Raw genomic sequence first — 25,417 nt, forward strand, 5'->3', positions numbered from 1 at the left:
AGTTACCATGTGTTTTTGCACGGTTACACAACAAGATCTTTAACAACAAAGGAGGGCGGGGTATGGGTCAAGGGTTTTGGGAGCTTAACAGTGTGGTGGTGCAGTAAGCTTTACATATGGATGGACTGGAATGTCCCAGTGGCTCAGAGGAAGGGGGATTTTGTTTTGGAGCACATCACATTTTCTCTCACTCCTGACCAACCATGAGGGATTCGTCATCATAAATTCAATCTCTCCTGCAAAACAGCAACAGAGGTGACTGTGAAGCTATGTCCTTTGTTTAATTTGCTAGGACAAATGTTTTATTAATCTTCAGCAGTTTGTTAAAACTATCCAAACACCCACTCCCTACCACGTTTCTTTGTCTCAAAAATTTCTACGTATAAGCTGCAAACCAAACTGATTTATTTGTACAAAACAGGCAGTGATTTCATCTTGAAAGGAAAGACTTCATTCATTCTGTGAGACAAAAAACATTCTCTCAGGCCTTAAGTGCTAGACAGGGCCTGGAGGTTTCAGTTGAGAGGCCAAAACTTGCCAAATTGTCGAGATAAATACAGCTTTAAGAGGGACTCAGTAGATCTCTTGGAATCCTAATGAAGCTGTCTTTTGTATTTGTGTGCTGGCTGGAGCAGAGTCTGCAGCGCTAAAATGAGCATGTCGAGCTACACAAAGTCTTACAGAGCTGAGAAAGAGGCCTAGCAGTGTCTGACAGCTCGCCAGAGGTGGCTGTCAGCTTTGGAAATCACAGTCCTGACAATGGACAAACCTTTGACTGACATGCCAGTGTCCTGAGAAACCATGAAAACAGTGCATGGATTCTCAGCTCTGGAAAATGGTAAGCAGAGTTGGTGTTTTGTAGGGTCTTAACTCTAATATTGTAGGGTCTTAACCTTACTACAGAAAGCACGACCTTTTCCTAACTCACTGGCTAGGAACTTGTGACGAAAAAAGTTGTTTGAGTGTGAAAATGCTAGTCTCAAGGAAACAGGCACAAATCCAAATTTAGGAAGTGTTCCAAACAGAAACTTTATGATTGTGTGCAAATGTATATTTTAGCTACAAGTAAAATAACCCGAGTTAAACAACAACTCGATTCCAAAACCAGTCCAAAAGCACAGTATTGTCTCTTTTTAATATCTGATCTCTTAACAAGTTTGTCTCTCTTGTGAAGCTTCAAGGAACATTTTGTCTTCCTGCAGGGGGTCTAGTTCTTTTTTTCCCCTCCAAAGGTTGAAAGGGGTGATGGCTGGTAAACACAGACCCAAGCAGAGTCCATAATTAGAGAAGCCAGCACACTGCCAAAACCAAGGCCAAGGGCTTTTACATGTCACCTTGTGCAAGGCTGAATTAACCCAGCTAATGACTTTGTCAAAAAACTAAGACGGCTGCAGACAAGATTAAGTACAAATTAAATAAATGAGCTGTGAAATGTTCAGTATTATTAACTTAAGATTTATTCAGATCATTAATTCACAATGTCTAAATCAAACAAACAATACAGGATGCTGATGAATAAACGTGCTTTGAAATGCATAATTTTCATCTTATTTTAGTATCACAAACTACTGGAAACGCAGGGTTTCAAACATGATGCCATTTTGATCATCATTAGACGATAAAAACAGTGTTTAGAATATTAATTTTCATATAAAATATATTTGCAAAAAAAAGCACAAGATTCGGATAAAGGTTACAGTACATAAAAGACATGCAGTCAGCATAAAAGGGCTAAAACTTGGTAGTACAGCACTGCTTCAAAACACAGCATCTAAATGCTGCAGCATGCCACAGATGAGAATGTTAGCAAAACCTGGTCAAATTACACTGTAACTACTACACAAAGAGAAATGAAGAACTTTAAGAATCGTTCCTTTCTTCAGCAAAAACATGAGATGAACCTTGGCTTTTAGCATTGAACTACACATCTTCCACAATGATACCATGCCATCAATTTAAAAAATATTGCTAGTGGATTAACGGTCTTATAAAAATGCATATAGTATCTAACTTTTACCACAGCCAAAGTAAGTTATTCCACTTCAAGTAAATAAAAACAACACGTCTTTGAAAAACATGTAAACGTGTATTGCTACTGTATTTGTAAAAAAAAAAGAAAAAAAAAAAGAAACAACGAATAAAACCCTTGAACATGAGAGCAAATGATAGCCAACGAAACCAACATAAAAAAAAAAAATTCCTGGTATTTGTAACTAAACACATTCTGGAAAATATCTAACATTTTGTGCAAACAGATTTCAGTATTTGTTGAACATTTTCAAGACGTTTCCTGATTGCACAAAAAATGTACATCATTGGTTCAAAATATACAACATTTAAATGTCAAACAGATTGTTCATGGATTACTAATAAGTGGTAAAACACCTTTCTTTAGACCAGTATTTTGCAAGATTTGCAGCTTTTTCTACAAGAAAGAAAATATTAATAATATAAATAAAATAAAAAGTTTTCTGCTGGAGCAAATTTATTCCATACTAGTTTCAGGCTTTCTCTCTTACAATCAGTTTAAAGTCAGCCAGTTCTTAGAGATTGAGCAAAAAAGAAACTGTAATGTTTTCAGGGTCGGTGGAGGTTTGGGATTGTATAGGGGAGGCATGTGCAGGGCATCTGCAAGGACTCTGGGACATGAAACAAGCACCTTCGGGGATTCCAAGCTCCTCAATGGGGCTACTACCAGTGCTAAGAGCAAGCCTAAAGCTTGCACCTCTGTACTGGAACACTTTGAAGCTTCAGTCTTTCCTGGGCCTCCCTGGCCCGGTTTGTAATGTACCACACTCTGCTTTGGCTCCTGGAGGCAGTCCCTTGAACCAGGGTCTTATCACCTTGCTCTTCTGGGAATTCTTTAGACCCGTGAAGCGAAATCTCCAGCAGTCAGGGGCTCCACATCAGTCAGCTTCCGTAAGTGTTCTGTAAAGTGACTGGCTGAGTTCTGTGGGCTGCCATTTGGGAATTGGTCTTTGGTTTGCCTAACAGTGAAACTGCAGATGATGCTGTGGTACTTACTATCAAAGTTGCACCATATGTCATCAGAGGTCAGATCTCCAAGGCTTTTTGGACAAAGAAGCTGTAGCTGTTGTGGATGTAGCTGGAGGTGATGAAGATTGCTTCAGTTCCTCTATGAAGATCTGGCTCCAGGTGTGGCTCCTTTGACTCACTCTGCTGGCTCACTCTACCAGTGGTTCTGCAGAAGACAGAGATTAAGCTGATCTTTGGGGCACTCATTTTGCTAAAGATTGAGGTTTGACTTGCTCTTGCATCGTCGCAGACAAACGCTGGGTGACAGCAGCTGGCCCAGGAAGCGTCACAGGTATTGCTGGCTGTAGATAGACTGTTGAGACTCTTTCTGGCCAGGTTAGAGAGATTTCAATGGCAGTGTCACTTGAACAGATACTAGAGGAGGATGATATGCTGCCGTGGTGGTTGCCTGCCTCCAGTTTCCTCCAAAAACAATCATTCACGGTAGCATCTGCACAGATCTCTGGTACTGCTGACTGAGCCAACCTAGCTGAGGTTACATCTCCTCGAGCATGGCCCTCACTTTTTGTTCTTCTTATTGGAATGTGAGATGGCACTTGGCTAAAAGAAGCTCTCCTAATCTGAGCTGGAGGGACTGCAGGAGTTCTAGCCGACACGGTTGCATGAGGAGGTAGCTCTGCTTGGTCATCAGACTTTAACTCTTGAATCACTTTTTGTTTCTGCTGTAGTGTCCTGGTTTGGTTTGATTTGTGCTCCATGTAAAAATAAGTGTTTTTGTTGGTTTTGGGGTCTTTACTGTATCCTGATAGTAATATTTTCTCAACAGGGTTTGCCAGGAAGAGGGGTGTGGTTTTGGAAACTGTAGAAGGTTTCATAGCATCTCCATTCACCACAATAGGACTGTGTACCATCCCATTTGAAGGAATGGTGTGCTGTGTTGAATGTACCGATGTAAATGAGGAGCGATGTGAATATTCTTCCTGAGTGGAGGCAGGATGAACAGATCGAATGCTCTCGGTGTCTTCTGGGGTTTAGTGCAAGAAATGGAAGAGGGGCATCTGGTCTGTGTACTGTAGAACAATCTGTCGAAAAAAAGAAGGAACTCTATAAGCTTGATCACAATTCTGACCTAGTGGCGATAAAACCTAATCAATTTGAAAACTGGAGATCTTTTGATCTGATGTATTTGGTATCAGCTTGGATATTGACATGCTAATGATTTGTATATTGCATAATTTAATATTGGCTAAAATAAATGCTTTTGAAATCATACATAAGTCAGTACCATGAAGCTGATGAAATAATCTGGCATGCTACTCATTTCTGCTCAGAAATGAGTAGCATGCCCTAAAGCACTAAAGTTGTCAAACAACAATAACCAGGCAGTTGTATCTTAGCTGTGTGGCACAATGGCTTATTCTCAATGTTGCCAGTAAAATGACAGAAAGCTAAAGTTACAATCTCAGTATTAGCTAACACTAGCAAGAATAATGGCGTCCCAGTGTAAGACCTGAATTTTTGCACTGTTCTTTTGCCTGCTCCCTTTAGGGTTCACCACAGTGGCTCCATCTCATTATGTCACTAGCATCATCTTCTGTCAAACAAACTCTCTGCATGACATTTGCCACTACACCCATGAACCTTGTCTGAGGTCTTCTTCTTTTCCTCCCCCCTGGCAGCCTGATATACAACATAATTTGGCCAAAGTATCTGCTATCCTTCTGCTGCACATGTCCAAACCATCTCAACCTGTCCTCTCCAACTTGGTCAACCTAAGCTATCCCTTTGATGTACTCATTCTTATTCCTGATCATTCTGCTTCCTCTAGCTCTGCCTCCTGTCTTGTTGTTAGTGCTATTGCTGTGGTGGCAGGATTGGTGTATGGCTTAACTGCAGGGGAGGGGCAGTGAGGTGGGTTCAGGGGCATTGCCAGGGAAGGCTGGGAGACGCTTCTGTCAGTAGTTGCCAAACCATGTCTCTCATATTTATACAATAGTAGGGACGATGTGTGGGACTACTATGCAGTAGAAGAAATGGAACTGGCAGAAGAGGAGAGTGACCACAGCTGGCGGGCAGTGATGTAAAGCAAACAGTACAAAATAAATTGTGTGAAAATAAAAGAGAAAACACTGAACAAAGACACAGTGTGTGATGGTGCAGCTCCTGTAGCAGCAATTTGCTAAATTGGCACCCAACTTTCCCCCACGTGAAGATGTTGGACCGACAGCCCGTGCAGCTGGTGCACACATTGGTTCAGGTGGTGGTAGAACTGGCTTCAATACACCGACAGTAGGAGGCAGTGCAGCTTAAGCAGCTGGAGAACCTGCAGGTCCAGGCCAAGTGTGAAACTCAGGTTCTGGACAACCTGGTGGCTTGATATGGGTCCACCCTCACAGCTCCCCACAGCACAAGCTATCATGCTGGACAAGATGGGAGACAGATTATCTGCATTCCTGGACATCTTCAATGCCACAGCAGAATCATGTAGGTGTCTGGAGACTGATTGGCCAGTGCGGCAAACACTGGTGCGCTGAATTATTGGGCATTAAGTCTATTCAGACAAGCATCTATCATCCCAGGACTCCACAAGATGTTATTCCTTTAAACTATTTGGCAGGGAGCCAGGGGGAGTGTTGGACCTAATTAAGAAAGGGTGAGTTTCTCATTCTGAAACTCACCCTGGCATGACGATGTGTTCACTGCCCTACAAATTACCTACAAACAAAGGCAAATACTTCAGAAGGAATTGGCTGATATGCTGGAGATGGGAGTAATATAAGAGCCATACAGTGGATGGTATGACCTCTTGGTTCTTGTGGTGAAAAGAGGATTCTGTAGAGTTCTGTGTAGACTAGCACAAGGTAAATGTGGTGTCACAGTTTGATGCGTATCCCATACTCCAGGTTGACAAACTGCTCAATTTTCCACAATACTTGATTTGACCAAGCACCACTGGCAGATTCCCTTGTCTCCAGAGTCTAAGGAAAAAACAGCCTTCTCTACTCCATATGGTATGGAGCCATGGCCACATTCCAGTTCTTCTTGGCCCAGGTGATGCAGCAACACACTGCATAAGCTGCCGCCTACCTGGATGATGTTATCATTCACAGTAACATCTGTGCAGAGCATGTGCAGCAGGTGGCTGCAGTCATGTAGTCTCTGCTGAGGTGGGGGTTCGGGGTTCATGGCCAACCTGAAAATGTTTGCAGTTGTATGAGGGTTACCACCTGAGAGGCAGACAGGTGCGCCCTCAGATGGCGAGGCCAGCAGTCATTGCATCCTGTCTGTAACAAAACCAAAACGGAGGTGAGGCAGTTTTGGGGCTGGCTGGTTCGTCCCGAACTTTGGGGAGCAGACCAGTCCCTTAACAGACCTCACCCAGAAAGTTGCCCCCGATTTGGTCCTGTGGATGCAGCAATGCCAGGTGGTGTTTCATGTGAAACCCTGCTCCAGACCTAACTTCTTCCCTCCCGTTTATTCTGAGGACTGACACTTTGCACACAGGGCTGGGGGTAGTTTTGTCGCAGCAGGAAAAAAGGCTGATCACCCTGTGGTGTATTTCAGCTGAAAACTGTGAGTGTTAGACTTACTGTAGCACACCTGAAAAAGAGCGCTTGGCTCTGGGGTGGTGGTCTCTCTTTATTCCTACGTCCTGGGGTGCTCATGGACCCTTTGCTCAAATCACGCCCCAATGCAGTGACTCTATTGCATTAAATATTCCAATCCCAGACCACCATTGGTATCTAGGTCTTACAGCCATATAAGTTCAACGTGATCCATAGGAGAGATATGATGATCACCTCTCCTCTTAACCTAGCTTCAATAGCACTTTCCCATAGCTTGATGTTAATGCTCATCAACTTCACTATAACCTTAAAAGCTCCAGGAAATATATAAGGACTTTCAAATATTTTAGCCACTTTTTTTTTTAAATGATAATTACAGACCAACTTAAATTTTAAATTTTTTAAGGGTTTTTTGTACTACATCATGCAGGTCCTGTGACATTAGTTTAATGAATTGTCTTTTCCACTTGTCCACACCAAGTCTCTATTTAAACCCCTAAACACAGATGAAGCTGAATTGGTGCATTGGTGAGGTACAGTATTTTTGAGAACAGGATGAGAACAAACAACTATGGTGGGAAAGAGAAAAGTTGGTGATGGATGAATTTAAGAGGCTGCATGCATTTAACAAAGTTTACCTGACTTTGGTCATCCTCTCAATTCTGCACTAGGATGGAAAGAGAGCATGCAAAAAGGGACACAGAGGGAAAAGGGTAATTTAGACAAACTGAGAAGAGAAAGACTGTAAGCAAGGACAGAAGAAAAAACATCCTCACAAAAACTGGTCTCCATATCAGAACAAATCTCTCTCCATGTTAGACTGAAAAGAAAGATAATAGATAACGCTGCTAGAAAGGATTTATCTGCCAGCATCATATGACTTAACAGATGTCAGCTTGTAATCAGGCCAGAAAACTTGTAATACAGCTCCCTACACAAACTTGCTTCCCCCATAAGGTTCATCAAACAGCAATGGCAATCACATGATGAACTGCAAAGGGCTCAAGGGGAGTCAGTTTAGGTAGAACAGCTGGTGTTTATAAGGAAGTCAACTCCTCTAAAAAATGTAATGTGTGGCTCAAAGGGGGATTGTGTGGACATAACTCAGACACCAGTACCTCGTGACTCGCAGGACTCAGCGGTTGTCAATTAAGTACCTAAAATATTCTCGGTTTCAGGACTCAAGCTGAATATATGTTGATTGCTATTAAATGCAATGGTGAAGTAAAGTAAAGGGTTTTATAAGATTCAATGCAAAATCCAGAATCCGAAACAAATACCCATGAAACATTCCATGGATAGTTGTTCTGGTGGCAAATTCTTTGTATTTCTATATTTTAAATAGAAGAACACATCTCTGAAGCACCAGATGTCCTTGAACAACATTTTCTAAGATGGATGTGGGCAATCCTTGCCCGATCAAAAAATAATTTCTTTCGCATCCACACAAACCATATTTTTCAGACCATAACGTGCACTGGATTATAAGGTGCATTAAATGAAACAAAACAGTCAGTTAAGTCAAACTTTACTCATCTCATTCTTCTTGCTTCCTTCACTTCCGTATCATTGATTCATTAATGTTGAATTCTATCACAGCTGCTCTATTCCCATGTTGTTGCAGTATATTAATCACCAACCTCGTATTGTGGATGGATTATCTCAGTTGTTCTCCTGACTGAAGTTTGATTTATTTGGTTTATTTACAGCATCCTGCCATGCGATTGCATTTGTCCCTAATCAGGAACCCTCACGTTAACTTTCACCGATTGGAAAAAAGTTCACGTTCATCCTCCAGCTTCACTGTCTTTATGTTATGCTAACATAGCTGTGTCGCTAGCGATCACGTAGCACATCATTATATACCACCTAGCCCAACTTCAGTAACTCTACAAACGTCACTGCTGTTTAGTTTTCTGTCTTCATTTATGTTGGAAGTGATAACAGAGCTGTACGTTTTAATTTGTTTCAGAAATCTCTCAGTCAGAACATGCTATATCATGTTTAGGTGGAGGCTAGCGAGCTAACTTCCTGCTAACTTCTAACTCTGTTAAATTTCATAAATGTAATAAATTCTGTTTTCATGGATGCCTGGATGTTAAACTTAATTGTTACACCTGGTAAAGCAGCAACGCTGATCATTTTATCAAAGATGAAAGATTTTAGACAGTTTTTAACTATCAGTGATTGACTTTGGGACTTTGGGACTTTTAGGACCCAGATTACTCCGCGAGGCTGAACGACCCATTGACCCACCCATTGAACAGAATTTGGTGGTGAAAAATGTTTCTTATGTTAACCCAAGAGCTGTTAAAACTGACCGGGAACACTAAAGTAAGGGGTGGGGGTGAACGTAACCGGAGGGTTAAGCGGTGCGGCTTCGTAGCTTACCAAAGTCGAGTTTTGAGCACCGTGTAGCACATAAAATCGGTTCTAGGTCAGTAAGCACAACCAGAATTCATACATAAGGTGCACCGGATTATAAGGAGCACTGTCAATTTTTGTGAAAATTAAAGGCTTTAAAGTGCGCCTTTTAGTGCAAAAAATACAGTAGTTGAAAATCATGAAAAGTGATCTTTTTAAACTTTTATGAAGACTTTGCTAAAGCTAACCTTTCAAACATTAACCAAAGCATCCTACAGAGCAATTTTATGTAATTAATAGATCTACTACCACATTTTGCCTTATCTTTAGAAATGTTTTGAACTGAACTAAATGCTTTAATACCCCTGAATTATTCTCTAAAAACAGTTTAGGACAAGCACCTGCTTGACAAATTAAAAGAGTCTAGTTTGAGTTTTTTTGTACGTTGTTCAAATTGAATGATTACTATTGTTTCTAGACAAAAACTTACCATTTTTCTCATCTGTCAAGCATGTGGGTAAAGTAAGAGGATTTTAACGACATAAGCAAATTTGAAACAATTTCAATCATGAGGCTTTGATGAAAGCTACTGAACTCTAAGAAACGATTGATAGGGTTGGATTTGACTTCATTTTATCAGAGGCATGTTGCACAACACAGATCTAACTAACGGCAAAAGGGAAAGCTGACAGCACGTGCTACTAATACTGCTACAGCACACCATCTACCTGGTGAGTTCTACATCTGCCTCAGATACATCTTACCAGCAAAGAACATTGGAGACTTATGGCGCAACTCTTCCATTTTCTGAGCAAACAGGGCATTCATCTCTCTTTGAAGGGTACCCACAGCCCTCTTCCGGGTGTCAAGAATAGAACAAGGGGGCAGCGTAGGAAGAGACTCCAAACTGCTCAGACTGCCAAAGCTCTGGCAGCTACTACTGTCACTGAGCAAGAGACCTGAATTCATGTCACTGTATGTCAGTTTAGTGAGTACAGAGCCATAAACAGCACCATAGTTGGGTGGTGTCGCCTGCTGCCAACAGTGAGTGCTCCTGCAGTCTGGTGCGAGGCTTGGTGCTGGTGTAACAGCATTGGAGGATCGTCTGCGGGGAATGCTGCAGGAACGGGTGTACCTCTGTGACGTACCAGGTCGATTGTGGATATACTGGGCACCAAGTGTTTGTCTGAACTTAGATCTGGGGAATGGCATGGGCGAGTACTGAAATTGGGCCTCCATACAAGTCTTGGGTGTGGGAGGAACCTGCTGTACGTTGGGCTGGGCACCTAGGGACCGGGGCATGGCATCAGGTTCTGACTGGACTTGTCTCTTTGATGAGGAAGAGTGGTTACTTTTCTTTGGTCTCTCCCCATCTGTCACCTTGGACTTTTGCTCAACCTGACCCTCTCTTTCAGCCTCTGGGCTCCCCCTTGAGCCAGTCACACATGTGATGCAGTTGGAGGACATCCCCACACTGCCCGAGCTGCTAACAGCGAAACGTGCAAACACATTTGGCTTCGTGTCCAGCGGATCATGAATGCGGAGCCGAATGGCGCGCTTGAGAGGTTCACTCATTGGTCGTCGCTGAGTGTAGAACGAGCGCTTACCTTTACCTTCCTCGGGATGAAAATTTGTGTCGGAATGGTTCCACGGTCCCTTGGTTTGTTGGGGTGCCAGTGAATCCCCATTGTGGTGCTGAGAGGTAGCAGCAGAAGCCTTTTCTCCCTCCCCGGACTCTCGTTCCTCACTAGCTCCCTCTGAGCTGTAGTCTTTGGTGTCAATTGCAATGTCTGGTAAACCTTTCTTGATTTTGGGTTGACCTTTGGTAGGTGCACTGGCCGTGCGGCGCAGGAGGTGGGCCCCAAACGGGTTCTTACGGCTGTGCTGTACAGCAGTGTGACTGTCCAGGGAAGCCTGCTTTGGGTTTCTGTGAAACAACCCTTTTATGCCGCTGGCTGCTCTTGCCTGACAAAAACACAACAGGACATCATTGCCAAACACAATTCCCAAAAAAGTTGAAGATATTGAAAACAATCTGCCATATTACACTAAATTCATTGCACCCAATGAATTTACTGCAGTAGTACATACATAGGATTAGTATAATGAGCATGCTTAAAATAAGGAAAGTAAATTAAATCCACATTTCCTACAGAAACGCACGTGTGACTGATCTCTCATAGATCACACTGACATGATCATCCAGCTGCAACCATGCTGACTAGCTTTGAAATCCACTTGGATTCAAAGTGTTAGACATTTTAAGCAACCAGCTGAAGATCCTGTAGCAAAATATCAGTTACATGTACACATGCTTGAAGGTAACTGGCAAAGTTGAACAAAAACCTTCTCAACACTGCATGGATGTTTTCACTAAAACAGAAGGTCAAAGGTTACAATGACTGGAACAAAAGAAGGACACTGTGGCCGTGATGATTGTGAAACTCAGTGTCTTGCGGTCTTAACTGACTAAACTAACTAAAATTAACTTCCATCAAGATGGCTGTAAATTCAAAAACAGTCCCAGCCTAGAGATCATAATTTGTGAAGATCATTTGTAGACCACGGATTTGCTGACTAGTCAAATTACTAGGACAGTACTGTATAACCAAAGGAACAAAGACCATGTCAGCAGGCTAACTCACCTCATCTTTTCGGGATCTTGACTATTGTAGAAAGAGTTCTTGGCAAAGCAATTCATTCTTAGAGAACTTGGAAAGAAAGCAACTGGGCTTCTTTAAGTTTCTGGAACGTTTAGTACATAGACACCTATACTGAAAGAATTTCACTGCCTAGACCAAAAACTGCAGAGGCTGGGGAAAAAAAAGTGGGACCAGAACAATCGCATTCTACCACCTTACAATTTTCAGTACTTTAATTTAATGGACAGTTGAACAATTTGAGGGGGTGTGCACTGAGGAGAATGATGCAGGGTATGTGGCTCATGCAAGATTCTGACTGGATCTCACTACACCCAAGTTTTGAGTGGCAGCTTCAGGACTCCTAAACATTGTCTGCTTCTATGTTGAGCATTTCATAAAAGAGAGGTCCACTGCAATCACAAACAGACATGGGGAGAGAGTGGAAATGAAAAAGGAGAATGATAAAAGGAGAAAAAAATAGGTGGGCTGTGGCTTCAAACAGGAGTCACACAGCAACTCGAAGAAAGGCAACTTCAAAACAAGGACAATGTGGACAACAAAGTGGTCATTTACTAAATAGCTACTGATAGCTGAGGGCATCGAAAATATGGGCTGAATGAGGAATAACACTGAAGCTAGTGTGATCTGCAAAAACAGGTGCAGTCAGTATATTCTTATGAACAGAAAACTGAAATTTACACTGAAGTTTAAAAGCATAACAATAATAATAATAACAATAATAATGTATATATTTTACATGTCTGAATATGGTCTAGGTTACATAGTTCATAGTTCAGTTTTTGCTGAAATAACCACAAAGCAATAAACAAAAGGAGGCAAGGACGAGTGGCTAAGATTGGAGTGGATATTCTGCTATTAGAAAGTCTCCTAATCATAAGTACTGACAAGTTTTGTTTTGTTTCTAGGATTTTTGTATTTTCAAACAATATTTCAAAAAGAAAATGAAAAGAAGTTTTTGTAGAAAAACAGTTTAATAACAATTTAAATTATTATTATTATTATTATTATTATTATTATTATTATTAGTAGTAGTAGTAGTAGTAGTAGTAGTAGTAGTAGTAGTAGTAGTAGTAGTAATAATAATAATAATACCAAAACACAGATTTTGGTATTATTATTTGGTTTTTGGTGAAATAACCTAAGGTAAAGTTTATTGTATATTCATTACTGAATACTGTACTGTATATTCATTATTGTATATTCATTTTATTCATTCATTATTCATATATATTCATTCATTTTATTCTATTCTGTACAGTTGTGTACTGTATTTATTCTTATTGTATTCTAATTTTTGCTTCATAACTTTTGCACTGTCCACTTCCTGCTGTGACAAAACAAATTTCCCACGTGTGGGACTAATAAACGTTATCTTATCTTATTACAAGAACATCTGTAAAAGCTGTCAGTGCACAACGCTTTCATGAACATTTCTGTTTGAGAGCAAAGTGAGCAAGACTTTAAGCTGGTTTCTGCAGTAATACCCACCTTACCAGTGACGTCATTAACAGCTACATGAACAAAGATGGAAGCTTCCTCCATTCCTTCCAAGTACACATGGCGATAGCCTGCATACAAAAATGTCAGAGACAGCTGCCTTATCAGGGACTCAAATATAACAGCCACAAAGGAATAGCTGTAGCCAAATACCCAATAAATACCAGCTCAACCAGCAGCAAAACTATCAATTGACATGATGTTAGCAGAGACTCGGAATCAAGAGCACCAAATTAGTTATATATAGTAGATGTATAGTGAGTTTGTACAGTGAGTTTCCGGTTTGAGTTCCTTAAGTAAGTATATAATCACTAAAACACAGCAGAAAACCTTGAACGAGTGTTAGTGCCATCCAAAAGCAGCACCATGTCTTACCTGGCATCATGCTGTTAAAGGCAATGGTACGCTGGCCAATGAAGTCCTGGCCAATTGGGTCATGATCCCACACAAGGAAACGAATCAGGGCCAGCTCGGGCATGTGAACCATGAACACCAAAGTCTCCTCCCACATCGGGTTGAAACCTACAGAACCATCCCAAATAGGGATGCAGAAGGGATGGGATAGGGGAGATATGTGTGGGAGGTGAGTGCAAAGGAAGAGCAGATAGGAGAAATAATATGATAGATAGCACAATAAGAGTAAGGCAGATAAGAGGACAGCATTTTGGCAAACGGGCATATAAAAGAGTAATAGAGACAGGGCAGCAAATTATCTTTGCACTCATCAATTATTCAGGGTGTGTTTGAGAGAGAGAGTTTTTGGTGCTGCCTGTGCATGTCTCGTCTTGCTGGGCTCCTCAAGTATATATCAGAAAGCTGTCAAACTATATACACAGATTCACCATATTATATTATATTATATATGTACAAAGCACAACAACAAACCACAGATGTCTACATGCAAACACCTGGACATTGACGTGACTGCGAGTGTCCACAGAAAACTCTCGACTACTTTTAGACGCTGCAAGAAGCGTCTGCTTCACAGGAATTGCAAGGTTGAACTTGCAGTAAGCTTCATTTGCGCGGTGCTTTCAGCTGACATGTTTAGTTGAATTTCCTGACATTACTCCTACAAGTTCACCCTGACATGGCTTTGCACACCACTAGAGGTCAGCAAAAACTAGTTAGCTGTTCCAAAAGAACAAACAAAAAAAACCAGCATCTATTAGCAAGAAACTACATCACTGATAGCAAAGCTCCTCTGTTGTTTTTTATATATATAATTTTTGCCTGTGTGCGTCACAAAAGCAATCTTGAGCACCATTAACTGTCTAATGAGATCCCCATTCAGCTTTCTGAACGTGTTCCTGTAATTATTTCAGGTGGTGATATTGTATTTTCAAACTGCTGTATGAATGAGTTCATTCAGTTTAATATGTCTGAACTGCAGTTACCTTTACACCCACGGTGATGTCTTTCAAAGCACATAAACCTTTCAATACTGAGGCTAAGGTCACTCTTTCAAAATGAATTCAATCCCATCTTTAAAACACAGGTAACTGTTAAAGAGCTGGGCCCCAAATGTTAACATTTCTGTTTAGCAATGCTGGGACACAGGTCTGACCTTTATCAGATTTAAACCAAACACTTAACTATGTACTGCATTTATGGCATCAAAGGCTCAGGAAGCAGAAAATTCTGCAGAGTGAAAATAAAATAAACAATAAAAGGTGAATCAAATGGACCATTATGGCAAGGCTGGGATGGTCAATTTGGTAAAGTAAATCCGTTGGATTCATCTTTCTTTGCCTTTAGACAACAATTCTGATGGCAAAAGAGCCAAACGGGACAGGCAAACAAAAAAAAAATCCTGCAGAGTTTAAAAGGTAAAAACAGTTGGAGTCCATAAACAGCTTCATGTTGGGATGTCATGTGGAAACTTGTTTTTATCTAAAATCCAACAGATGGAAACAGCTGTGGTTGCAAAAAGACTTCCAGTCATGACCTAACCTCTTTAAACACTTCTTCTTGGCTGAGTTTATAGGCTGAGCCACTCGTTCTGACTCATACTAAATGAGAAAACACTGGTTTTTTACCATGTTTAAGATGGATGATTACCTGTAGTATGAAACCACACACTCATTGGCTAACGACTTGTCAATCATCAGTCATCAGCTAATAAGCTTGCAGTCTGTTTCTCAGTCAGATCCGCCCCTTGGCAGAAGTGCTGAAGTCAAGACTTCAGAAATCAATGGACGGCATCAATCTAGCTGTATATATTTATATGTATTTTATCTCTTTGTAAAGTTTATTTTATCTGTTTTCATTGTAAACCTACATCGGTTTTTATGTCGTTTTCTTCTGTGTGTCAAGCACATTGAGTTTGAGAAATTGAAATGCACCATTTAAATACAATTGACATTTCATGACTAAATGGAGACCCACCATTATCATCCACCACTCTAGTCTGTTCCTTGCAGCAATCCACTGGGAGGCCAATGATCTCCACTTCCACAAAGGGATCAATGATCTGTCAGAAAGACATTGCACAGTTTTAAGACATCTACAATTTTGACCATTCTTTCAGCAGTCAGAGGTCAGGCCTAACTTGCAGTCTCTGCTTTAATTAAAGGTTTTTATCAGGTTGAGGTCAAGACTGTGCAGGTCCACGAAGTTCTTCGACCCCAAACTCTCTCATACATATCTTTGTGCAGTCATGTTGGAACAGGAGGGAGCCATCCCCAAATTGCTACCACAAAGTTGGGACCATGAAATCTCATTTCTGCTGTTCAATACCTAAGAAACTTTAACTTTTACAAATGATTGCTCAGCTGTGTCTGTAATCAAACATCTCTAACTTTGCTCTGCTTCACTTCAGCAGCTTCAGGTAATGTTCAGATGCTGATTCATGGTTTTCTTCAGTTTTGATCTACTGCAGAATAATTTAGGTTATCTGCTATAAAATGTCAGGCCAGGAAAATCTCCTTCATGCTTTTCTGTTTTTATCCACAGTTACTTTGACACAAAGGCATCTGCTGTGATCCTCACACCTCTGATGAAGTCTCACAGTGTCAGCTTTGTTTTTATACATTGATAGTTTACACTGAGTTTGTAATTGCAGAAAAAACAGTCAAATTGTTTAAAATTTAACATTTTTAATTGTTACGACCCGTCTCAAAAGCCGCAACATAAATAAGGAGACAAACACCAGATTGTAGGTGAGAAGAGGTTTTAATCCTAAAATGCATAGCAGGTTGGCTAACATGGCTGGTACCACCAAGGCAAGGCTAGTGAGGCTTCCTGAAAGCCTGCCTCAGGTATCCTTTTGTCCACACCTGGTCAGGTGTGGTCAATTAGCAACAGCTCAACCCACTGAAGAGATTAGGGGCTGCAGAGGGACGTAACATTAATTTAGAAGTACATATAAAAGATAAATGATCAGGATTATAAATCGAATCGAAACCTTGTGAATTTGAATCAGTTGTAGAAATCAGTGGTGATACCCAGCCCTACAAATACCCATAGAACAGCAAATAGCTTACATTGGCCTGCCCATAAATCATTCAGACTAAAAGTAAGGCGCCTTCTCTGCAAAAAGACATTTTGAGGAGGTGCTGCTTGTAAGGATGATTACAGATTTATCCCATATTCATTCAGTTCAACGTGGAACTTCAATCCTATAAATCTAGTCTGTGGTCCTACCTCTCCTCGGTCTCCCAGCATTGAGTCTTTGGGTTTGGGCAGCTGTTGTCCACTAATGACCTTTAACACCAGCTGTTTCTTCATCTGACCAGGAATGGGGTCTTCCACGTTGGGGTTAAAGGCATCTGCAGTGGGTAAAATGATTACACTCTACTTGTGATTTTTCACTTATTGTAATAAAATGACAAATGTCAACCACTTCAACTATGAATTTTTTAAACTTTATTTTGTGATATTATAAAAAGCAGGACACACACATCCAGTCTGAGCCTACCTGGTTCTCTACACAAAACACTGGAAAACTCAAGTGAACTAAAGAACAGTAGAGGAGAGGGAGAGCATTAAATAAACTAAATACTGAAAAATTAGAAGCAGTTAGGGACCTGCTCAGTTAAAAACAAACAAACAAACAAACATGGAAAGATGCACAGCCTCCTTAATTCTTCTTCTTGCTACATGTCCTGTACAGTTATGGATGATATCTCTTTCTCCATCTTCCTCCACTCTCACATTAACCAAAAATAAGCATCAAAACTAATGAAAGGCAATGAAACTGATAACACACTGAAAAATGACAAACTAGTGAAATACCTTCGCTCATGAAGGCCGGTTTGAGGATGTAGCCACAGTTGCCATTGCTATAGAATTTGGCTCTGTTGAGTTGGAGGACCCGGCCTTCAGACTGGTAGTTGAGTGCAACTGAAATCAAAGCATTTCACTTCATTGTTCATAGATTGGAAACCTTTAATATGCTAGGTAACAACCACTGAGGGAAAACCAATTGGCATGAGCACCACCTACATTAGTTTAGTCATGACAAACTGAAAGCATCCCTCATAATCTGCTATTACACTAAATGTTTGGCCATACTGAATATAGTTTCAACATTCATACCAAGCTGGCACCCAGCATTCCAGAAGGGCTGAGGGTTGAAGTTGGAGGAGTCCACACGGTACGAGGAAGGATAGATGCGGGACAGCTGCCGCTGGTTGAACTGAATGAAGGACGATGCTTTTTGCTGCATCACCTGGTGGGCTTTAGTCTCACTCAGAGATGACACCTGCCAGCCACAGTTAGCTGCCAAGGATGGCACAGTTTTAAAGAAAATGCAGTAGTAGGTACATTGCACTTATAGTTAGGGATGGGAAACTGAGAACTGGTTTTTGTAGAGAACCAGTGGTTCAGTTCCTTGGAATTGTTAGACTGCTTGCCTTTTGATCTCAGTTCCACTTACACTTCAGTTCATGTGCAGGAAGAGGAAAATCACAACATGGTGCACCGAGTGCATACGGACATTTATTTTATTTTTACTGCGCAAAGGATGCGAGTGCATAGAGCACAGAAGAAACTGCATTATGCTGCTAATATAACTTTGGCTAAGCTAGCCAAGAACCAAGAGTGATGTTAAAGCTGCCGATCACAGCCCAGCAGCCAGACCTTCAACTTCAACTGGTAAAACCAGCAGTGATGAGCAGTTAGGCTGCAGCCTCAGTTGCTACCTGTTCATGTTTCTACTGTAGAATCACTTTGCCCTGGTTTTCATTTCTGCATCATGCTATCAACAAAATAGCATTAGGATAGAGATTTGTGTCGGTGTGTGGGACTGTAGCGTATAGCTTTATACTGTTAAATAGTAATGAAGAGTTTCACAGGAAAGTAATGTATTGAGTAGTGTAATAAGTTACTTTTCTCTGGGAGCAATTAAGTAACATGCTGCATTACTTTTAAGAAAGGTGTTCTGTGTAATGCATTCATTTTTTGAGTAAGGACCAACAACAGAGTGGAACTACCTCCAACATGCACAGATATTTGACCTCACAGCAAGCAATGAATTTATACAAATGTAATCCCTTTGACATGCTGCTTAGCAATGGTTGACTCTCAAAGCAGAGCCAACAAGAATCGATAAGAGAACTGATAAATAATAAAATCGATAGCTGATAATGATCAATTCCCCATCCCTACTTATAGGGCACTGTCACCATAAACTAAGCTTTGTGCAGTGAAAATACATTTGCTAACCTTGTGCTTCGATGTCATAGAGACCCACAGACCGCGTGTATTTGACTAGATCTGACAGAGCTCTGGACAGCTTCATGGTTTTCTTCTTTCTGTAGAATAGACAAAAGACAAAAGGTGACACATGTGTGGAAACAGCTGGCAAGATAAGGAAAAAACATCACACAGAGTTGATTTTGAGTCTCCAAGTCTCAGGGGATGTGGCTGATTCAAGTGTTGGTGAACGTGTCAGCAAAACACAGTTGTTCATTTGAGCTGAAACCTTTTAGTGGGCGCTCAGGTCCTCCAGGCGATGCACTGCCACCCTGACCACTCCCATCAGGATAGAAATGTTTCATCATAGGATAGAGCTGAACAGGGTTCAAACCTAAAGTGTGTTTCTGTAGTTTCATTCATTTATTTTTTGGACCTCTGTCCATGTGTGTAAATAATGACTGTTCTTGCTTACGGTCTGTTTAGATCCACACAAAGATGTAATATCCCAAAAGGCTAGTATTAGGCATTGTATTGAAAAAGTAGAAAGTGTGGTGTACACCCCTCTCTACACCCTTTCTTATGATATTTTACTCGATATAGTTTCTTTTTTTGAGTTAAACTTTGAACACGGGCACCAGCCATGACAGTCAGAGTCAAACGCTTAGCCAACCAAGGTGTTCGTGTCCCTCGAGGCCTGGTATATGTTTTGAACAATCCATAAAAAATTGTCAGTAACGTAAAGTTCTTTTTACATTGGGTATGACCTTGACCTGATTTTCAACAAAATTACATCAGCTCAAGCTGTTTTTGATCTAACATCACACAAAATGTGAAAATTCTATCTAGAAAATTGTGGATATTGGACCACTAAAAAGAAAGACAAAGGGAACCAGTTAGACACACCTCACACAGACTGAGTGGCTTTTGCTTCTGCACACTTACACTACAATCAGCTGATTTCAGCTCATATGCAGGAGCAGGAAAATGGTGGTACAGCATTACAGATTTTCAGGACTTTTCCTTATAAAGTGTTTGATCTTCTCAACAAAATAACCTCTCGTCTACATAATCAGACGATTCAATAATTTTTTTTAACTGGAAGCAAACACGCAGAGACCAGTACCTAACTCTTTGACTCCCACCAACCTCTGGAACACAAAATCATCAGAACCCTGAACATAGGGGAAAAACTGTTCCCTCAGTCAGAAAGAGCTAGAAGGGAAATAAAAGGAACACACACATGTAAAGAAAGCTCTTAAAACATTGGGCTTAATTGGGTTTTCATCAAATTAGTACAGTGGTGGGAAAGAAGCAACTAGGGAGAAACAGTACGACACACAGAACAATGACAAACAGCCACACACTCAGACACAAACTGGTTCATCCCAAAGACAAAACTCCCAAACACAAAGTAAACAACACAGTGTGTGCTGTGCAGCGAGGAGTGCTCAGACCTCTACACTGGAGAAACCAAACAGCTACTCTATAAACACATAGCACAACACAGAAGAGCCACCTCAACAGGACAAAACTCAGCTGTCCATCTGCATCTAAAGGTCAAAGGAATCCAATGTTCACATTTTGGACAGAGAAGACTGAAAGAGGAGTGAAAGAAGCATCTATGTCCACTGTGGATGACCATCCTTGAACAGCTTATGACACCAACTGTCTGCCATCTATAATCCAGTTTTGAAATCCTTCCCAGACGCCTTAACGCCCACTCACACCTTGCGTCAGGTGATCTCAATAGGTCACATGACAGGGTGAGGCAAAGTCTCACAATGGTTTCACATGAAGCTTATATTTCTGGTGATTTAGCATTCGTCAAAATAACCTGATGAGACTAGAGACTGGCGGCACTGCTGTGTTGCAGTGGGTATGCCTGTATGTGATCAGCACAGTGAAGCATTCTGAAAATGTTCAGACCCTTTGAAAGCTGCCACATTTGGTAAGTTTCAGATTTGTCTGATAATCAGATTTTTCCACAATACCCACAGTTACAAAATAAATATGATCTGAATATATAACAGACTCAAAAGTTCCGTCTGAACTTTTTACTGACAGCGCTTCTTTGTTAACCTTTCTGCATGGAGACTGTGTGTCTGAATGAAACACTGGTGCATTGGTGTGTCATACTTGTTGTGATGCAGCGGGGCACGTGAAGCACTACTTGTGCTTTCTTGGTCTGTGTCTGTGTCTTCAAAGCTTGAGACCTTCTTCAGCTTGGATGCCTTTTTCTGTGAGGAGTGAGGAAGCACACGAGACTGTTCAAAGTTTTTCTTTCATTTTGAAAAGACAAGAAGATGACATTTTAAACCATCATGGACGCTTTTGATTAAATGTATAATAACAGACATAAACTTAATTTTAAAGAAGTCTTTTAGTCATCACAACAAAGGATGCAAATAAATGAATGCAGGTTAACCATCTTTTGTAAGAGTGGCAGTCTAGTCAATATCAAATACATAAAGATGACATTAATAGATTAATTGAATCCTACTTTAACTAACAAAAAGCAACTCTCTTAATTAGTGTGCTTATATTTAAATATGCTTAAATATGCTGTCTTCACCTGAACCAAGCAATAACTCATAATAATGCAAACTCTGTGTCAACAGGTCAGTTCTACAGTGTCAGTGTTTGTCGTCCTCACAGAAGCAGAAAACTGAATGAGACAACAGGAGAGTTTACCTTGCGTTTAGAGAAGCTCTCTATGAAGGAGCGGCCTGAGCGCTTGTTGCTGCTTGGAAAGGCCTCATCTGCTGTGTCCATCGCATCCTTACGTTTACCCTGACAAGAGAGGAGTAATGTATGTTTTAAAGAAATAAAGAAAATAAAGGTATCACTAGCTACATTTCCACCTCATACTGGAAGGCAAATACTTAAATGTGGAACACAATCTCAACTTTAAAGAGATGAAAAAAATCCATCAAAACTGTGGCTCACGATAGATATGGAGAGATAATTTAGGTGCATCTCAAAGATTCTAAAGGAAGAAAACATGAATTATTACATATATGCCAGTGAAGTCGGAGAGCACTGATTTCTCCCACAGTGGTGCCCAACCTCACACGCAAACTACAGGAAACACAGAAAAATAAAAGCTATGTGTAATCAAACTTAATGTAAATCATGACTTTATACTTGGAGATCATTTTGATTTAGCCTTCTTATTTTAACAAACATGAAATTATTGTTCTCTTGCCTCGGAATTTGTTTCCCACAAAGTTTCAACCCTATTGGAAGGTGTTACACGGTTCGACGTTGTACTCTTCCTACTCGTCTCATTTGGACTTCCAGATCAGCAGAAAACATGAGACACAGTGAAATTATTAGTTGTTTGGTGTATCCACTTTTTTGTTGTACTCACTGGTCTGTGGGTCCATAAATTCAATAGATTTTTAAAATTTGAGTGCAATTCATACACAGATTATTGTCCCATATGCACTAAATAACTTGTTTTTAGTGCATATGAGTCACATGATCGTTGGTGTTTTCTCTGTATTATTGTAAGGGGTTTACCTTACAGTATAAAGAGTCTTGAGGTGACTCCTGTTGTAATTTGGCGCTGTATAAATAAAATTGCATTGAATATAATCTTTCCAGTGTGTCCTGGGTCTGCCCCGGGCTTCTCCTGGTGGGATGGTGCCCAGCACGCATCCTTGTCAGATGCCCAAACCACCTCAACTGGCTCCTTTCGTTCTAGTCTGAGCCCCTCCCGGACAGCATACCTCCTCACCCTCTCTCTAAGGGAGGGGCCAGTCACCCTTTGGATTGACCAGTAAATCGAGAGCTTTGCTTTTACACTCAGCTCTCTTTTCACCAGAACAGACGAGTGCAACGACTACATCACTGCCACTGCAGCCCCAATCTGTCTGTCAATGTCCCACTCACCCTCACTCACAAGACCCCAAGATACTTAAACCACCCTTTTCTGGTTTAGGACCATGGCCTGCGACTTGGAGGTGATGATTCTCTTCCCATCGCTTCACACTCAGCTGTGAACCACACCAGTGAAAACTGGAGGCCACCTGATGAAGTTGTTCAACTGCCTCAGTGACTTCGCCCCCAGTGATGGATGAGTCTGTTTCTCTAAAGAAGACATGTCAATGGGATTAAGGAGGTCCTGTGGTCCTGTGACCTAAGGTGTCCTGGTGCCACGAGGACTTATGTACACTCTTATGTTCGAGCATGGTGTTCGTTATGAACAGTTTGGATTGCCAAGAAGGGCGTTCCCCCAATTGTGCCCCACTCATGTGAGAGCTAAAATATTTGAGTAGGACAACAGAGTCTTCATGTGGAGCACCCTCGAGCACCCCCACCCAGGGACTCCAAGAAAGCCGGTTATTCTGCACATAAGTACAGAGAACAGTCAGTACCCGTTCCCTGACCCAAAAGCGCAGTGAGCGAACCTTATTGGACACTGGCAAAAACTCCAATCTTGGTATCCCACCCCAGTCGCTGCCTCTCATCGAGGGCAAACCCAGACTGGGACAGAGTCCAGCCCCTCTCCACAATGCTGGTTCCAGAACCCAAGCCAATATCTAGGCGTTACGTCTCAACCTCACAAACAGCTCGGTTCAGGCTCAGTCTCTTTCCCCACCAGAGAGGTGACGTTCCATGTCCCAGTCGCTAGACTTGGAAGCTAGTAATCAGTCTGCCGGGGCCTCTGCCTTTGGCCGCCACCAAGCACAAACTTCACCCGACCCCTATGGCGCCCTCTGTGGGTGGTTGAAATGGATACTGAGACAAAATATTTGCTCTCTGTGTTTACCTTACTGCCAGTTTTATCCATGGTCTTCCCAGCAGGAGGGAGGGCTGTGATGGTAAAGCTGTCTGGATCCTCTCTGTCTCGGATCTTGGATTCCTTCATCAAGTTGTCAAGCTTCTTCTTGGCCATGTTCTCTATTTGGTTTCTGTCAGCTGACATCTGGAGGAGGAGTTAAACAGATTCATTTCAGCTGTGACACAACAGGTGAAAAAGTCAGCAACTCTAAAACTGTCTTATTGAGATAGATTTATATCATCTGTAATGAATTACAGGATATGTAATGTGGACATTAATTTATTTTGTGACACTTTCCCAGAGGACCTCAAAGTACACAGGTCTGGGATGATATTTTTAAGGTCACTCTTTTTGTTGCTGTTTGCGCTCTTGTTTTTATGTATCATTTTCTTCCCTGTCACAACCTTTAAGCATCATGGTATCAGTAATATTGGTAACACAGTAACACATCAGTATCATTAACACTGCTCACTTTGAAAACAGTTCTGGTGTTCTACTGAATTTAGGTCAGCCGAACATGCTGGCTGTTAAACGCCCATTCAATTCCTTCGTCCACCAGGAACTGTCTGCATACTCTCAACACACGAGGATGTTCATGCACCCGGGGCCACTGCACCAATGTAGGGTCTAACAGGTCCCAGGATTTCATCTTAGTGACAAGCAGGGTGTCGTTGCCCAGCCTATACAGGTCTGTGGGCCCCTCCATTGGATATGCCTCCCCAGACCACCACTGACCCACTATCAAACTGATCATGCTGAATGATGTCACAGGCAGCATAATGTTCTCCACAGCTTCTCCAGACCCTTTCATATCTGTCACATGTACAAAGCACAGGACACCAGCAGTGGACCTGCCACCACAAGACAATGCCAATCATTTTCCACAGTGCCGAGCAGTGAACACAGGGCGCACTAGAGGACGGTGTGTTGTCAGAGACATTCCCACCAGCAGCTTGCTGGAGTCAGTTTGTAGCTCTTGGAGTGCTGATCCTGTGACTCCTTGCATAAAGGAGCAGATTCTGTTCCTGCTGAGGGTTAAGGACCCTGTCCAAGTGCCTCAAGTAGCTGCCTGTCTCCTGGAATCTCCTCCATGGTCTTGAGACTGTGCTGGCAGATAAAGGAAAACTTCTGGGAATGGCACATGCTGAAGTTCTATCTTGGAGGAGTCGGACTACCTGTGCTACCTCTGTACGGTCCAGGTACTGCCTCATGTTACCAGTATTGATACTGACCCTAGCCAAATGCAAAGGTAGTGAAAAACGTTCAGAACAGACGAAGAGAATGAATGTGAGTGGCCTCCACCTGTGCATCCATTCCTGTTTAGAGGGTGGTCTCATTGTTGCTCCTCTAATGAAACTAACCTGCTGTTAATTCCATCAGCACATGCTGAAACTTGTTAACAACCCAGGCTGCTACTTAACTGATTAAATCAACATCCTAGAGTTGTGAGATTATTATACTATCTTATGCCACCTTATACTTCTAATCATATAGACCACATTATGCCTTGGATTAAAGATTGTGAAATCATTACACTGTTTTATGATGCATTATACTGCTGATTTATAAGAAATACTGTTTTCAGAGAATCATGGCCTTATTTGTCTGATTAGAAAGAACAGGAAGCGAAAGCACAGCAGCATTCCTCCAGAGGCCGTCCAAAGGTCAGGTTTCATCATGTTACATAACACAGAGCACAACTGTGTCAGTGATATAACCCATTCCAGATGTGGTGTAAAATGTCATTCTTATATACTGTCTTTAACCTCCTAGGACCTGGCGTCCACATATGTGGACATCACATTTTGGGTTATTTAGACCAAAATACTAAATTTTGCTCTACAAGGGCCTGATAGCCACTTTCGAGGACATTATACTGCTACTGTTCTATCGAAATTTTAAAC

General features: G+C 41.5%; 1 protein-coding gene and 1 pseudogene across 7 annotated transcripts in view; both read right to left on the reverse strand.

Annotated features, from left to right (window-relative positions):
* Positions 1–1,506: 1,506 nt before the first annotated feature.
* Positions 1,507–3,185, reverse strand: LOC113013205 (1-phosphatidylinositol 4,5-bisphosphate phosphodiesterase eta-1-like; annotated as a pseudogene).
* Positions 3,186–3,739: 554 nt separating this feature from the next.
* Positions 3,740–25,417, reverse strand: part of plch2a (phospholipase C, eta 2a) — a 72,206-nt gene continuing 50,528 nt past the window's right edge. For 2 of the 7 annotated variants that reach the window (XM_026153920.1, XM_026153919.1), the window contains exons 11-22: positions 23,502–23,657; positions 21,419–21,517; positions 20,864–20,964; positions 18,755–18,843; positions 17,627–17,809; positions 17,324–17,431; positions 16,733–16,857; positions 15,476–15,560; positions 13,463–13,609; positions 13,079–13,158; positions 10,535–10,892; positions 3,740–4,079 (exon numbers count right to left, since the gene is read on the reverse strand). In XM_026153920.1, the coding sequence (XP_026009705.1) occupies positions 3,817–4,079; positions 10,535–10,892; positions 13,079–13,158; positions 13,463–13,609; positions 15,476–15,560; positions 16,733–16,857; positions 17,324–17,431; positions 17,627–17,809; positions 18,755–18,843; positions 20,864–20,964; positions 21,419–21,517; positions 23,502–23,657 (1,794 nt within the window). In that variant the 3' untranslated portion in view covers positions 3,740–3,816. Of the gene's footprint in view, positions 4,080–7,201; positions 7,231–9,417; positions 9,430–10,534; positions 10,893–13,078; positions 13,159–13,462; positions 13,610–15,475; positions 15,561–16,732; positions 16,858–17,323; positions 17,432–17,626; positions 17,810–18,754; positions 18,844–20,863; positions 20,965–21,418; positions 21,518–23,501; positions 23,658–25,417 lie in introns of all 7 variants that reach the window. The other 5 variants (XM_026153921.1, XM_026153922.1, XM_026153923.1 and 2 more) reach the window with 5 other exon arrangements.

The sequence above is a fragment of the Astatotilapia calliptera genome, chromosome 20 (assembly GCF_900246225.1).
Source record: "Astatotilapia calliptera chromosome 20, fAstCal1.2, whole genome shotgun sequence".
Taxonomy (NCBI): Eukaryota; Metazoa; Chordata; class Actinopteri; order Cichliformes; family Cichlidae; genus Astatotilapia; species Astatotilapia calliptera.